The 18,329-nt window shown below is 31.5% G+C and overlaps 1 protein-coding gene across 1 annotated transcript; it reads left to right on the top strand.

Moving 5' to 3' along the window:
• Positions 1-4,462: 4,462 nt before the first annotated feature.
• Positions 4,463-5,920, top strand: LOC116036966 (the record flags this gene model as incomplete). The annotated part of the gene is made up of 1 exon (XM_031280660.1): positions 4,463-5,920. A coding segment is annotated over one exon (1,458 nt), but the record flags the coding sequence as incomplete, so codon positions are not given.
• Between the last annotated feature and the right edge of the window lie 12,409 nt (positions 5,921-18,329).

Genomic DNA, 18,329 nt, shown 5'->3' with positions numbered 1-18,329 from the left:
CCGAGGTTTCTCCCTAAAAGGAAGTTTTCCTCACCACCCGAGGTTTCTCCCTAAAAGGAAGTTTTTCCTCGCCACTGTCGCACTAAATGCTTGCTCTTGGGGGAATTACTGGAATTGTTGGGTCTTTGTAAATTATAGGGTTTGGTCTAGACCTACTCTATCAGTAAAGTGTCTTGAGATAACTCTTGTTATGATTTGATTCTATAAATAAAATTTAATTGAATTGAATTCTTAAAAGGAATAGTTCCAACATTTTTCCATCTCACTGTGATGGTTGGGTCCTGCTGGCTGTGAGTTTTCTGTTTTTTTTGTTTTGTTTCCCATTGTGTTTCCTGCCATTTTCTCTGTTTTGCCCCGCCTCTCTCTGTTTCTCCCTCGTTTTCCCTTCCCCCCTACCTGCACCGGCCAGTTGACTTACCACACCTGCTAGTCATCTCATCATCGCCCATCATCCTGCCGCACTCACCTGGCAGTCATCAGCTCCAATCAAGACCAGTACTTAAAGCACCCATATTATGCTCATTTTCAGGTTCATACTTGTATTTTAAGGTTGTACCAGAATAGGTTTACATGGTTTAATTTTCAAAAAACACCATATTTTTGTTGTACTGCACCGCTCTCTCTCACTGCTGCAGATCCTCTTTTCAGCTGGTCTCTGTTTTAGCTACAGAGTGAGACCTCTTTTCTTCTTCTTCTTCTGTACTATCTTTGATTGCACTGCACATGCTCAGTAGCTCAGATGTAGATCATGTCAGCTAGCTAGCTCCATAGACAGTAAAAGAAAGGCTGTTTCTACAACTTCGGTCAGTTACAAGGCAGGATTAGCTGGGAGACTTCTAAATGAGGGCGCACATGTAAGTAGTTCTTTTGTAGATTATGGTGAACTTGTGTGTGTTGTAGCAGTGCTTTGCTAGGTAGCATGCTAGCATTAGCATGCTAACGCTAACGCTACGAGTTAATGGTTGCGGTTAGCCTGCTCGTTTTGGCTTGTGACGTCACAAGCCGTGCCGATTTTGAACAGCTCACCCAGAGACTGAAGGCAGGACACATTCAGAAACCGTATCTCACTCTAAACAGCATGGATGGATTTTTTTCAAAGTTTGTATGTGTGTGGAAGCACCAGAGACACAACATAACAACCCAAATCCTAGAAAAAGTGATTTTTTTCATAATATGGGCACTTTAAACCCCGGATCCACTCACCATCCTTGCTTGATTGTTGTTTCAGCCACCCTGGTGACGCAAGCTAGCCTGGCTCCGCCCTCCTACTTACTTCCACTCAATTTTCATTTCCCTTCAGTACTCCGTCTGGGTTTGCGGTATATTCTTAGGTTTTCTCTGGTCAAATATTTACCGGTCCAATCAGCGAACAGAGGGAGTGGCTGAGAATGATGACGTTGAGGACGTGCACTAGAAAGATGCGAGCGAAGCCATTCGGTCCGTTGTGGCAGCAACGCTGCCGAATATTCAGAAGTTAAAGCCCGAGCAAGAACAATCTTTGCTAAGTTTTGTTGGTGGCCATGATGTTGTTGCCCTCCTCCCCACGGGGTTCGGGAAAAGTTTGATTTTCCAGCTCGCTCCGTTAGTGGTGAAGTAGTTGGCTAAAGCTATCGCTAGCGGTGCCAATGCTAATAGCCTTGACGGTCTCCCCTCTTGTTGCACATGCGCGCGGCATACGTCACGACCAAACGTTAGCGATTGGTTATGGCAGATCCAGAGTGGCTCTAGGCAAATCCAATAGTTTTAAACTTCAACAGAGTACCCGCCTTCAAAGAAGTTAACACTTGTCAATGGAGAGAGGCCAGACTCTCTGTACAAATGAAATGTACGAGAGTCTGGTAGGACCAGGCTAGACGCAAGCTACAAGCGCCTCAGAAAATCCCTTCCCTTCCTCTCAGCCCCTCTCCCTCAGTTCTCTCCCTTATCCAAATAAACCCTTTTTCCCTCCGAGTCTTGCATTTGGGACCGTTCTGTCGCATTCTTAACACTCACTTTCACATTAAACTGACGAGTTGTCCACTGGTAATACTATTAATAGCATATATGCAAATAGACACGAGAAAAGACTATCTTTTATTTAGACTTAATACACACTTGTGTGGACAAGAAAATGAGGAAAGCAAGATTGTTAACATCAAAAATGTGTCCTCTGCTAAGTGTATACATAAAGAAGAACTTAGTTTTAATAAAGCAAATTCCGGCAGTAGCATATACACCTACAATTAAAGTGCAAAACAGATGACCACATTGGTTTCACTGGAGACCAGAGTAATGTGTGGGACTCGCATGTGGCACATGGGAGAAGTCAGCCTTCAGGGCTTACTGCCAGAAAGGGCCTATTAACCCAAACCATGATCTTTTCCTAAGCCTAACTAAGTAACCAACCTAAACAGATATCAGGCAGAAATGGCTTTCTGACAGAAAGCAATGAAAGCTAACTTCTCCAATGTGCTACTTTTTTATGACTGTTTTATGCCATACAGTTTTATGACATACTATGCTATGAGTTTTTATCACTTTTTATGACATACTTTACTATGCCTTTTATATGATTAACTTTACTTTGAATTTTTTTACTACTTTATCACATGCTATACTTTGACTTTTTACAACATACTACACTATGACTTTTTTATGACATCCTATCTATGACTTTTTTTTATAATATCCTATACTATGACTTTTTATAACATACCATATTATGACTTGTTTAAGACTTTTTCATGACATACTATACTATGACTTTTTATGACATACTATACTATTAATTTTTTTTGGCATAATATAGTGTGACATTTTTATGGCATACTATACTATAATATTTTTATAACATACTATACTATGACTTTTTATTACTTTTTTATGACGTATAATACCATGACATTTTATGACTTTCATGACATACTATACTATGACTTTTTTATAACATACTATACAATGACTGTTTATGTCATCCTATACAATGGCATTTTATGACATCCTATCTATGACTTTTTATGAGATACTATACTATTACATTTTTTTGGCATTTTTATGGCATAATATATTGTGAAATTGTTATGGCATTCTATAATATTTATGTAAAATACTTTTCTATGGATTTTATGACATACTACATTACATGTCATTTAGCTTTTATCCAAAGTGACTTCCAATTAAGTTAGAGTTAGGGGAACATGATTTTAGTGGTGGGGGAAACCGGAACAACCTCTATACGAAATATCGAAATACTATACTATGGCTTTTTTTCGACATACTATACTATGGCTTTTTTCTCACTTTTTTCAACATAATACTATGTCTTTATTCATTACTTTTTCAACATACTATACTAGGACTTTTTTATCACCTTTTTCGACCTACTATACTATGTTTGTTTTCATCACTTTTTTCGACATACTATACTGTGACTTTTTTAACACTTTTTTCGACATACTATACTTTGACTTTTTTCTCACTTTTTTAGACATAATACTATTTATTCATTACCTTTTTCAACATACCATACTAGGACTTTTTAATCACTTTTTTCGACCTACTACACAATGACTTTTTTCGACATACTATACAATGACTTTTTATCACTTTTTTTGACATACTATACTATGGCTTTTTTTCGACATACTATACTATGGCTTTTTTATCACTTTTGTTTTGACTTACTATACTATGACGTTTTTCAACATACTATACTATGACTTTTTATCACTTTTTTTGACATACTATACTATGTTTTTTTATTACTTATTTCAACATACTATACTAGGACTTTTTTATCTCTTTTTTTGACTTTCTATACTATGACTTTTTTAAATACTATACTATGGCTTTTTTAACACTATTTTCGACATACCATACTATACTATGACTTTTTATCACTTTTTTCGACATACTATACTATGGCTTTTTTCATTACTTTTTCAACTTACTATACTAGGACTTTTTTATGACTTTTTTCGACCTACTATACTATGGCTTTTTTATTTCTTCTTTCAACATCCTATACTATGACTTTTTTTATCACTTTTTTCAACATAATGCTATGTCTTTATTCATTACTTTTTCAACATACTATACTGGTACTTTTTATCACTTTTTTCGACATACTATACTATGACGTTTTTCGACATACTATACTATACTTTGACTTTTTAACACTTTTTTCGACATACCATACTATACTTTGACTTTTTATCACTTTTTTCGACATAATACTATGGCTTTTTTCGACATACTATACTATGGCTTTTTTCATTACTTTTTCAACTTACTATACTAGGACTTTTTTATGACTTTTTTCGACCTACTATACTATATTTTTTTTTTCATCACTTTTTTCGACATACTATACTATGGCTTTTTATTTCTTCTTTCAACATAATGCTATGGCTTTATTCATTACTTTTTCGACATACTATACTATGACTTTTTTCGACATACTATACTATACTATACTATAACCTTTGACTGCTCTCTAAAGGATGCCGCTTCCATCAGGGCAACAAATGAACAACTGGAGAGCTGGCTGACTACAGTCGATAAATCAGGCCTTCCGGGGAAATTCAAAGCCTGGTTATACCAACATGGCATCCTACCTAGGATATTGTGGCCATTGTTGGTGTATGAATTTCCAATCTCCACCGTGGAAGGATTTGAGAGGAGGGTGAGCAATTACCTGCGACGGTGGTTGAGCTTGCCAAGAAGTCTGAGCAGCATCGCACTCTACGGCAACAAAAACAAGCTAACGCTACCGATTAACAGCCTTAGCGAGGAGTTCATGGTTACCAGAGCAAGGGAGGTGCTTCAGTACAGGGAATCCAAGGACCCAAGAGTATCTCAAGCTGGCATTGAGGTCAGGACTGGCAGAAAGTGGAGGGCACATGAGGCAGTGGACCATGCAGAATCACGGCTGCGCCACAAGGAAATGGTGGGTTCCGTGGCTATCAGCCGTGCAGGACTGGGAAGCACTCCAACAACCCATTACAACAAACTGAAGGGCAAGGAAAGGCGGGACCTAGTCCAAAAAGAAGTGAGGGCTGGGGTCGAGGAGCAGCGTGCAAGCCAGATGGTGGGATTGAGGCAACAGGGCGCATGGACCAGATGGGAAGATGCCATGGAGAGAAAGATTTCATGGGCGGAGCTGTGGAGGGCTGAGCCCTATCGCATCAAATTTCTCATTCAGTCAGTCTATGACACCCTGCCCATCCCATCTAATCTCTTTTGTTGGGGCAAGGCTGAGACTCCAGCATGCACCTTGTGCCGGGGAAGAGGAACTCTGGAGCACATCCTCAGCAGCTGTCCTAAAGCACTTGGGGATGGTCGCTATCGCTGGCGCCATGACCAAGTGCTGAAGGCGATTGCTGAGTCCATCACTACTGCCATCGATCAGAGCAAGGGTTTACAACCACCAAGGTGCAAGATTTCATTCTTAAGAGCAGGAGAACACCCGCCTTCCCGACCAAAAGTTCAGACAGGCCTGCTGGGAACCGCGAAGGACTGGCAGCTAAGGGTGGACCTGGAGAAGCAACTCAGATTCCCCCGAGACATTGTGGAGACCAGCCTTAGACCCGACATGGTTCTACTCTCAGTAACATCCAAGCAGATTATCTTGTTGGAGCTAACAGTGCCCTGGGAGGAGAGGATGCAGGAAGCCAGTGAAAGGAAGAGGGAGAAATATGCGGAGCTGGTAGAGGAGTGTCGGAGACAAGGGTGGCGCGCACAGTGCTTGTCCATCGAGGTTGGGGGAAGGGGCTTTGCAGGAAAATCACTGTGCAGGGCCTACAGCCTCCTGGGAATCACAGGGGCACGCAAGAGAAGAGCCATCAGTACAGCTTCAGAGGCTGCAGAGAAAGCCTCATGGCTTTGGATCAGGAGGGACAAACAGTGGGCGAATGCTTCTTGGACACAGGCCGGGAACTGATCACTCCCGGTCGGGTCGCCTGGGTGAGGGGGTCTGAAGTTGAAAGACCCGAAACCCCCTATGACCTCAGGTACTATCACTGATGATGTGTCCAAAAGTGCATCACAAGATGTATGTAATAACCATGGCTTTTTTTAACACTTTTTTTCGACATACTATACTTTGACTTTTTTCTCACTTTTTTAGACATAATACTTTATTCATTACTTTTTCAACATACTATACTAGGACTTTTTATCACTTTTTTCAATATACTATACTATGGCTTTTTTCGACATACTATACTATGGCTTTTTTCAACATACTATACTATGACTTTTCGACCTACTATACTATGGATTTTTTCATCACTTTCTTCGACATACTATACTATGACTTTTTTCAACATACTATACTATGGTGTTTTTAACACTATTTTCGACATACCATACTATGCTATGACTTTTTATCACTTTTTTCGACCTACTATACTATGTTTTTCTTCCATCACTTTTTTCGACATACTATACTATGGCTTTTTTCGACATACTATACAATGACTCTTCGACCTACTATACTATGGCATCTTTCATCACTTCTATCGACATCCTATACTATGACATTTTTATCACTTTTTTTGACTTACTATACTATGGCTTTTTTAACACTTTTTTCGACATACCATACTATACTATGACTTTTTTCTCACTTTTTTCAACATAATACTATGTCTTTATTCATTACTATTTCAACATACTATATTAGGACTTTTTATCGCTTTTTTCGACCTATTATACTGTTTTTTTTTCATTACTTTTTTCGACATACTATACTATGACTTTTGTCGACATACTATACTATGGCTTTTTTCGACATACTATACAATGACTCTTCGACCTACTATACTATGGCATCTTTCATCACTTCTATTGACATCCTATACTATGACATTTTTATCACTTTTTTTGACTTACTATACTATGACTTTTTTTGACATACTATACTATGGCTTTCGACATACCATACTATACTATGACTTTTTTCTCACTTTTTTCAACATAATACTATGTCTTTATTCATTACTATTTCAACATACTATACTAGGACTTTTTATCGCTTTTTTCGACCTATTATACTGTTTTTTTTTCATTACTTTTTTCGACATACTATACTATGACTTTTGTCGACATACTATACTATGGCGTTTTTAACACTATTTTCGACATACCATAGTATACATTTTTTTCACTTTTTTCGACATACTATACTAAGACTTTTTTATTTCTTCTTTCGACATCCTATACTACGACTTTTTTTATCACTTTTTTCGACATACTATACTATGACTTTTTTCGACATACTGTTCTACGGCTTTTTTATTTCTTCTTTCGACATCTATACTATGACTTTTTTTATCACTTTTTTTGACTTACTATACTTTGACTTTTTTCTCACTTTTTTAGACATAATACTATATCTTTATTCATTACTTTTTCAACATACTATACAATGACTTTTCGACCTACTATACTATGGCTTTTTTCAACATACTATACTATGACTTTTTTATCACCAGTTTTGACTTACTATACTATGGCTTTTTTCATAACATTTTTCGACATACTATACTATGGTATTTTTTGACATACTATACTATGACTTTTGTCGACATACTATACTATGGCTTTTTTCATGACTTTTTTCAACATACTACAATGACTTTTTTCAACATACTATACAATGACTTTTCGACCTACTATACTATGGCATTTTTCATCACTTCTATCGACATCCTATACTATGACTTTTTTTATCACTTTTTTTGACTTACTATACTATGACTTTTTTGACATACTATACTATGGCTTTTTTAACACTTTTTTCGACATACCATACTATACTATGACTTTGTTCTCACTTTTTTCGACATAATACTATGTCTTTATTCATTACTATTAACATATTATACTAGGACTTTTTTATGACTTTTTTTTCGACCTACTATACTGTGTTTTCTTTTTTCATCACTTTTTCGACATACTATACTATGACTTTTTTCAACATACTATACTATGACTTTTTTCGACATACTATACAATGACTTTTCGACCTACTATACTATGGCTTTTTTCATCACTTTTTTCAACATACTATACTATGTTTTTTTTCCATCACTTTTTTCGACATACTATACTATGGCTTTTTTCAACATACTATAAAATGACTTTTCAACATACTATAAAATGACTTTTCAACATACTATAAAATTACTTTTCAACATACTATACTATGACTTTTTTTGACATTCTATACTATGGCTTTTTTATTTCTTCATTCAACATCCTTTACTATGACTTTTTTAATCACTTTTTTTGACTTGCTATACTATGACTTTTTTCGACATACTATACTATGGCTTTTTTAACACTATTTTTGACATACCATACTATATTATGACTTTTTATCACTTTTTTTGACATACTATTCTTTGGCTTTTTGATCACTTTTTTCGACATACTTATATTATGGCTTTTTTCATAACATTTTTCGACAAACTATACTATGGTATTTTTTGACATACTATACTATGACTTTTTTTGACATACTATACTATGGCTTTTTGACCTACTATACTATGGCTTTTTTCATCACTTTTTTCGACATACTATACTATGGCTTTTTTATTTCTTCTTTCGACATCCTATACTACGACTTTTTTTATCACTTTTTTCGACATACTGTACTGCGGCTTTTTTATTTCTTCTTTCGACATCTATACTATGACTTTTTTTCTCACTTTTTTTGACTTACTATACTTTGACTTTTTTCTCACTTTTTTAGACATAATACTATATCTTTATTCATTACTTTTTCAACATACTATACTAGGACTTTTTTATCACTTTTTTCGACCTACTACACTATGTTTTTTTTCCCAACACTTTTTTCGACATACTATACTATGACTTTTTTCATCACTTTTTTCGACATACTATACAATGACTTTTTTTGACATACTATACAATTACTTTTTGACCTACTATACTATGGCTTTTTTCATCACTTTTTTCGACATACTATACTATGACTTTTTTCGACATACTATACTATGACTTTTTTATCACTTTTTTAGACATAATACTATATCTTTATTCATTACTTTTTCAACATACTATACTAGGACTTTTTTATCACTTTTTTCGACCTACTACACTATGTTTTTTTCCATCATTTTTTTCGACATACTATACTATGGCTTTTTTAACACTATTTTCGACATACCATACTATACTATGACTTTTTATCACTTTTTCGACATACTATTCTTTGGCTTTTTTATCACTTTTTTCGACATACTTATACTATGGCTTTTTTCATAACATTTTTCGACATACTATACTATGGTATTTTTTGACATACTATACTATGGCTTTTTGACCTACTATACTATGGCTTTTTTCATCACTTCTATCGACATCCTATACTATGACTTTTTTTATCACTTTTTTTGACTTACTATACTATGACTTTTTTGACATACTATACTATGGCTTTTTTAACACTTTTTTCGACATACCATACTGTACTATGACTTTGTTCTCACTTTTTTCGACATAATACTATGTCTTTATTCATTACTATTAACATATTATACTAGGACTTTTTTATGACTTTTTTTTCGACCTACTATACTGTGTTTTCTTTTTTCATCACTTTTTCGACATACTATACTATGACTTTTTTCAACATACTATACTATGACTTTTTTCGACATACTATACAATGACTTTTCGACCTACTATACTATGGCTTTTTTCATCACTTTTTTCAACATACTATACTATGTTTTTTTTCCATCACTTTTTTCGACATACTATACTATGGCTTTTTTCAACATACTATAAAATGACTTTTCAACATACTATAAAATGACTTTTCAACATACTATAAAATTACTTTTCAACATACTATACTATGACTTTTTTTGACATTCTATACTATGGCTTTTTTATTTCTTCATTCAACATCCTTTACTATGACTTTTTTAATCACTTTTTTTGACTTGCTATACTATGACTTTTTTCGACATACTATACTATGGCTTTTTTAACACTATTTTTGACATACCATACTATATTATGACTTTTTATCACTTTTTTTGACATACTATTCTTTGGCTTTTTGATCACTTTTTTCGACATACTTATATTATGGCTTTTTTCATAACATTTTTCGACAAACTATACTATGGTATTTTTTGACATACTATACTATGACTTTTTTTGACATACTATACTATGGCTTTTTGACCTACTATACTATGGCTTTTTTCATCACTTTTTTCGACATACTATACTATGGCTTTTTTATTTCTTCTTTCGACATCCTATACTACGACTTTTTTTATCACTTTTTTCGACATACTGTACTGCGGCTTTTTATTTCTTCTTTCGACATCTATACTATGACTTTTTTTCTCACTTTTTTTGACTTACTATACTTTGACTTTTTTCTCACTTTTTTAGACATAATACTATATCTTTATTCATTACTTTTTCAACATACTATACTAGGACTTTTTTATCACTTTTTTCGACCTACTACACTATGTTTTTTTTCCCAACACTTTTTTCGACATACTATACTATGACTTTTTTCATCACTTTTTTCGACATACTATACAATGACTTTTTTTGACATACTATACAATTACTTTTTGACCTACTATACTATGGCTTTTTTCATCACTTTTTTCGACATACTATACTATGACTTTTTTCGACATACTATACTATGACTTTTTTATCACTTTTTTAGACATAATACTATATCTTTATTCATTACTTTTTCAACATACTATACTAGGACTTTTTTTATCACTTTTTTCGACCTACTACACTATGTTTTTTTCCATCATTTTTTTCGACATACTATACTATGGCTTTTTTAACACTATTTTCGACATACCATACTATACTATGACTTTTTATCACTTTTTCGACATACTATTCTTTGGCTTTTTTATCACTTTTTTCGACATACTTATACTATGGCTTTTTTCATAACATTTTTCGACATACTATACTATGGTATTTTTTGACATACTATACTATGGCTTTTTGACCTACTATACTATGGCTTTTTTCATCACTTCTATCGACATCCTATACTATGACTTTTTTTATCACTTTTTTTGACTTACTATACTATGACTTTTTTGACATACTATACTATGGCTTTTTTAACACTTTTTTCGACATACCATACTGTACTATGACTTTGTTCTCACTTTTTTCGACATAATACTATGTCTTTATTCATTACTATTAACATATTATACTAGGACTTTTTTATGACTTTTTTTTCGACCTACTATACTGTGTTTTCTTTTTTCATCACTTTTTCGACATACTATACTATGACTTTTTTCAACATACTATACTATGACTTTTTTCGACATACTATACAATGACTTTTCGACCTACTATACTATGGCTTTTTTCATCACTTTTTTCAACATACTATACTATGTTTTTTTTCCATCACTTTTTTCAACATACTATAAAATGACTTTTCAACATACTGTAAAATGACTTTTCAACATACTATAAAATGACTTTTCAACATACTATAAAATTACTTTTCAACATACTATAAAATTACTTTTCAACATACTATACTATGACTTTTTTTGACATACTATACTATGGCTTTTTTATTTCTTCATTCAACATCCTTTACTATGACTTTTTTAATCACTTTTTTTGACTTGCTATACTATGACTTTTTTCGACATACTATACTATGGCTTTTTTAACACTATTTTTGACATACCATACTATATTATGACTTTTTATCACTTTTTTTGACATACTATTCTTTGGCTTTTTGATCACTTTTTTCGACATACTTATACTATGGCTTTTTTCATAACATTTTTCGACAAACTATACTATGGTATTTTTTGACATCTATACTATGACTTTTTTTGACATACTATACTATGGCTTTTTGACCTACTATACTATGGCTTTTTTCATCACTTTTTTCGACATACTATACTATGGCTTTTTTATTTCTTCTTTCGACATCCTATACTACGACTTTTTTTATCACTTTTTTCGACATACTGTACTGCGGCTTTTTTATTTCTTCTTTCGACATCTATACTATGACTTTTTTTCTCACTTTTTTTGACTTACTATACTTTGACTTTTTTCTCACTTTTTTAGACATAATACTATATCTTTATTCATTACTTTTTCAACATACTATACTAGGACTTTTTTATCACTTTTTTCGACCTACTACACTATGTTTTTTTTCCCAACACTTTTTTCGACATACTATACTATGACTTTTTTCATCACTTTTTCGACATACTATACAATGACTTTTTTTGACATACTATACAATTACTTTTTGACCTACTATACTATGGCTTTTTTCATCACTTTTTTCGACATACTATACTATGACTTTTTTCGACATACTATACTATGACTTTTTTATCACTTTTTTAGACATAATACTATATCTTTATTCATTACTTTTTCAACATACTATACTAGGACTTTTTTTATCACTTTTTTCGACCTACTACACTATGTTTTTTTCCATCATTTTTTTCGACATACTATACTATGGCTTTTTTAACACTATTTTCGACATACCATACTATACTATGACTTTTTATCACTTTTTCGACATACTATTCTTTGGCTTTTTTATCACTTTTTTTGACATACTTATACTATGGCTTTTTTCATAACATTTTTCGACATACTATACTATGGTATTTTTTGACATACTATACTATGGCTTTTTGACCTACTATACTATGGCTTTTTTCATCACTTCTATCGACATCCTATACTATGACTTTTTTTATCACTTTTTTTGACTTACTATACTATGACTTTTTTGACATACTATACTATGGCTTTTTTAACACTTTTTTCGACATACCATACTGTACTATGACTTTGTTCTCACTTTTTTCGACATAATACTATGTCTTTATTCATTACTATTAACATATTATACTAGGACTTTTTTATGACTTTTTTTTCGACCTACTATACTGTGTTTTCTTTTTTCATCACTTTTTCGACATACTATACTATGACTTTTTTCAACATACTATACTATGACTTTTTTCGACATACTATACAATGACTTTTCGACCTACTATACTATGGCTTTTTTCATCACTTTTTTCAACATACTATACTATGTTTTTTTTCCATCACTTTTTTCAACATACTATAAAATGACTTTTCAACATACTATAAAATGACTTTTCAACATACTATTTCAACATACTATAAAATGACTTTTCAACATACTATACTATGGCTTTTTTATTTCTTCATTCAACATCCTTTACTATGACTTTTTTAATCACTTTTTTTTGACTTGCTATACTATGACTTTTTTCGACATACTATACTATGGCTTTTTTAACACTATTTTTGACATACCATACTATATTATGACTTTTTATCACTTTTTTTGACATACTATTCTTTGGCTTTTTGATCACTTTTTTCGACATACTTATACTATGGCTTTTTTCATAACATTTTTCGACATACTATACTATGGTATTTTTTGACATACTATACTATGACTTTTTTTGACATACTATACTATGGCTTTTTGACCTACTATACTATGGTTTTTTTCATCACTTTTTTCGACATACTATACTATGACTTTTTTCGACATACTATACTATGGCTTTTTTATTTCTTCTTTCGACATCCTATACTACGACTTTTTTTATCACTTTTTTCGACATACTGTACTACGGCTTTTTTATTTCTTCTTTCGACATCTATACTATGACTTTTTTTCTCACTTTTTTTGACTTACTACACTTTGACTTTTTTCTCACTTTTTTAGACATAATACTATATCTTTATTCATTACTTTTTCAACATACTATACTAGGACTTTTTTATCACTTTTTTCAACCTACTACACTATGTTTTTTTTCCCAACACTTTTTTCGACATACTATACTATGACTTTTTTCATAACATTTTTCGACATACTATACTATGGTATTTTTTGACATACTATACTATGACTTTTTTTGACATACTATACTATGGCTTTTTGACCTACTATACTATGGTTTTTTTCATCACTTTTTTCGACATACTATACTATGACTTTTTTCGACATACTATACTATGGCTTTTTTATTTCTTCTTTCGACATCCTATACTACGACTTTTTTTATCACTTTTTTCGACATACTGTACTACGGCTTTTTTATTTCTTCTTTCGACATCTATACTATGACTTTTTTTCTCACTTTTTTTGACTTACTACACTTTGACTTTTTTCTCACTTTTTTAGACATAATACTATATCTTTATTCATTACTTTTTCAACATACTATACTAGGACTTTTTTATCACTTTTTTCAACCTACTACACTATGTTTTTTTTCCCAACACTTTTTTCGACATACTATACTATGGCTTTTTTCATCACTTTTTTCGACATACTATACAATTACTTTTTGACCTACTATACTATGGCTTTTTTCATCACTTTTTTCGACATACTATACTATGACTTTTTTCGACATACTATACTATGACTTTTTTATCACTTTTTTAGACATAATACTATATCTTTATTCATTACTTTTTCAACATACTATACTAGGACTTTTTTTATCACTTTTTTCGACCTACTACAGTATGTTTTTTTCCATCATTTTTTTCGACATACTATACTATGACTTTTGTCGACATACTATACTATGGCTTTTTTCGACATACTATACTATGACTTCTTTATCACCTGTTTTGACTTACTATACTATGACTTTTTTCAACATACTATACTATGGCTTTTTTAACACTATTTTCGACATACCATACTATACTATGACTTTTTATCACTTTTTCGACATACTATTCTTTGGCTTTTTTATCACTTTTTTCGACATACTTATACTATGGCTTTTTTCATAACATTTTTCGACATACTATACTATGGTATTTTTTGACGTACTATACTATGGCTTTTTGACCTACTATACTATGGCTTTTTTCATCACTTTTTTCGACATACTATACTATGACTTTTTTCGACATACTATACTATGGCTTTTTTATTTCTTCTTTCGACATCCTATACTACGACTTTTTTTTATCACTTTTTTCGACATACTGTACTACGGCTTTTTTATTTCTTCTTTCGACATCTATACTATGACTTTTTTTATCACTTTTTTTGACTTACTATACTTTGACTTTTTTCTCACTTTTTTAGACATAATACTATATCTTTATTCATTACTTTTTCAACATACTATACTAGGACTTTTTTTATCACTTTTTTCGACCTACTACACTATGTTTTTTTTCCCAACACTTTTTTCGACATACTATACTATGACTTTTTTCATCACTTTTTTCGACATACTATACAATGACTTTTTTCGACATACTATACAATTACTTTTTGACCTACTATACTATGGCTTTTTTCATCACTTTTTTCGACATACTATACTATGACTTTTTTCGACATACTATACTATGACTTTTTTATCACTTTTTTAGACATAATACTATATCTTTATTCATTACTTTTTCAACATACTATACTAGGACTTTTTTTATCACTTTTTTCGACCTACTACACTATGTTTTTTTCCATCATTTTTTTCGACATACTATACTATGACTTTTGTCGACATACTATACTATGGCTTTTTTCGACATACTATACTATGGCTTTTTTCAACATACTATACAATGACTTCTTTATCACCTGTTTTGACTTACTATACTATGACTTTTTTCAACATACTATACTATGGCTTTTTTAACACTATTTTCGACATACCATACTATACTATGGCTTTTTTAACACTATTTTCGACATACCATACTATACTATGACTTTTTATCACTTTTTTCGACATACTATACAATGACTTTTTTCGACATACTATACAATTACTTTTCGACCTACTATACTACGACTTTTTTCATCACTTTTTTCGACATACTATACAATGACTTTTTTCGACATACTATACAATTACTTTTTGACCTACTATACTATGGCTTTTTTCATCACTTTTTTCGACATACTATACTATGACTTTTTTCGACATACTATACTATGACTTTTTTATCACTTTTTTAGACATAATACTATATCTTTATTCATTACTTTTTCAACATACTATACTAGGACTTTTTTTATCACTTTTTTCGACCTACTACACTATGTTTTTTTCCATCATTTTTTTTCGACATACTATACTATGACTTTTGTCGACATACTATACTATGACTTTTTTCAACATACTATACTATGACTTCTTTATCACCTGTTTTGACTTACTATACTATGACTTTTTTCAACATACTATACTATGGCTTTTTTAACACTATTTTCGACATACCATACTATACTATGACTTTTTATCACTTTTTCGACATACTATTCTTTGGCTTTTTTATCACTTTTTTCGACATACTTATACTATGGCTTTTTTCATAACATTTTTCGACATACTATACTATGGTATTTTTTGACATACTATACTATGGCTTTTTGACCTACTATACTATGGCTTTTTTCATCACTTTTTTCGACATACTATACTATGACTTTTTTCGACATACTATACTATGGCTTTTTTATTTCTTCTTTCGACATCCTATACTACGACTTTTTTTATCACTTTTTTCGACATAATACTATATCTTTATTCATTACTTTTTCAACATACTATACTAGGACTTTTTTTATCACTTTTTTCGACCTACTACACTATGTTTTTTTCCATCATTTTTTTCGACATACTATACTATGACTTTTGTCGACATACTATACTATGGCTTTTTTCGACATACTATACTATGGCTTTTTTCAACATACTATACAATGACTTCTTTATCACCTGTTTTGACTTACTATACTATGACTTTTTTCAACATACTATACTATGGCTTTTTTAACACTATTTTCGACATACCATACTATACTATGGCTTTTTTAACACTATTTTCGACATACCATACTATACTATGACTTTTTATCACTTTTTTCGACATACTATACAATGACTTTTTTCGACATACTATACAATTACTTTTCGACCTACTATACTATGGCTTTTTTCATCACTTTTTTCGACATACTATACAATGACTTTTTTCGACATACTATACAATGACTTTTTTCGACATACTATACAATTACTTTTTGACCTACTATACTATGGCTTTTTTCATCACTTTTTTCGACATACTATACTATGACTTTTTTCGACATACTATACTATGACTTTTTTATCACTTTTTTAGACATAATACTATATCTTTATTCATTACTTTTTCAACATACTATACTAGGACTTTTTTTATCACTTTTTTCGACCTACTACACTATGTTTTTTTCCATCATTTTTTTTCGACATACTATACTATGACTTTTGTCGACATACTATACTATGACTTTTTTCAACATACTATACTATGGCTTTTTTAACACTATTTTCGACATACCATACTATACTATGACTTTTTATCACTTTTTCGACATACTATTCTTTGGCTTTTTTATCACTTTTTTCGACATACTTATACTATGGCTTTTTTCATAACATTTTTCGACATACTATACTATGGTATTTTTTGACATACTATACTATGGCTTTTTGACCTACTATACTATGGCTTTTTTCATCACTTTTTTCGACATACTATACTATGACTTTTTTCGACATACTATACTATGGCTTTTTTATTTCTTCTTTCGACATCCTATACTACGACTTTTTTTATCACTTTTTTCGACATACTGTACTACGGCTTTTTTATTTCTTCTTTCGACATCTATACTATGACTTTTTTTATCACTTTTTTTGACTTACTATACTTTGACTTTTTTCTCACTTTTTTAGACATAATACTATATCTTTATTCATTACTTTTTCAACATACTATACTAGGACTTTTTTTATCACTTTTTTCGACCTACTACACTATGTTTTTTTTCCCAACACTTTTTTCGACATACTATACTATGACTTTTTTCATCACTTTTTTCGACATACTATACAATGACTTTTTTCGACATACTATACAATTACTTTTTGACCTACTATACTATGGCTTTTTTCATCACTTTTTTCGACATACTATACTATGACTTTTTTCGACATACTATACTATGACTTTTTTATCACTTTTTTAGACATAATACTATATCTTTATTCATTACTTTTTCAACATACTATACTAGGACTTTTTTTATCACTTTTTTCGACCTACTACACTATGTTTTTTTCCATCATTTTTTTCGACATACTATACTATGACTTTTGTCGACATACTATACTATGGCTTTTTTCGACATACTATACTATGGCTTTTTTCAACAT

This window comes from Sander lucioperca, chromosome 13 (assembly GCF_008315115.2).
Source record: "Sander lucioperca isolate FBNREF2018 chromosome 13, SLUC_FBN_1.2, whole genome shotgun sequence".
Classification (NCBI taxonomy): domain Eukaryota; kingdom Metazoa; phylum Chordata; class Actinopteri; order Perciformes; family Percidae; genus Sander; species Sander lucioperca.
This window is presented reverse-complemented; position numbering and strand designations above follow the sequence as displayed.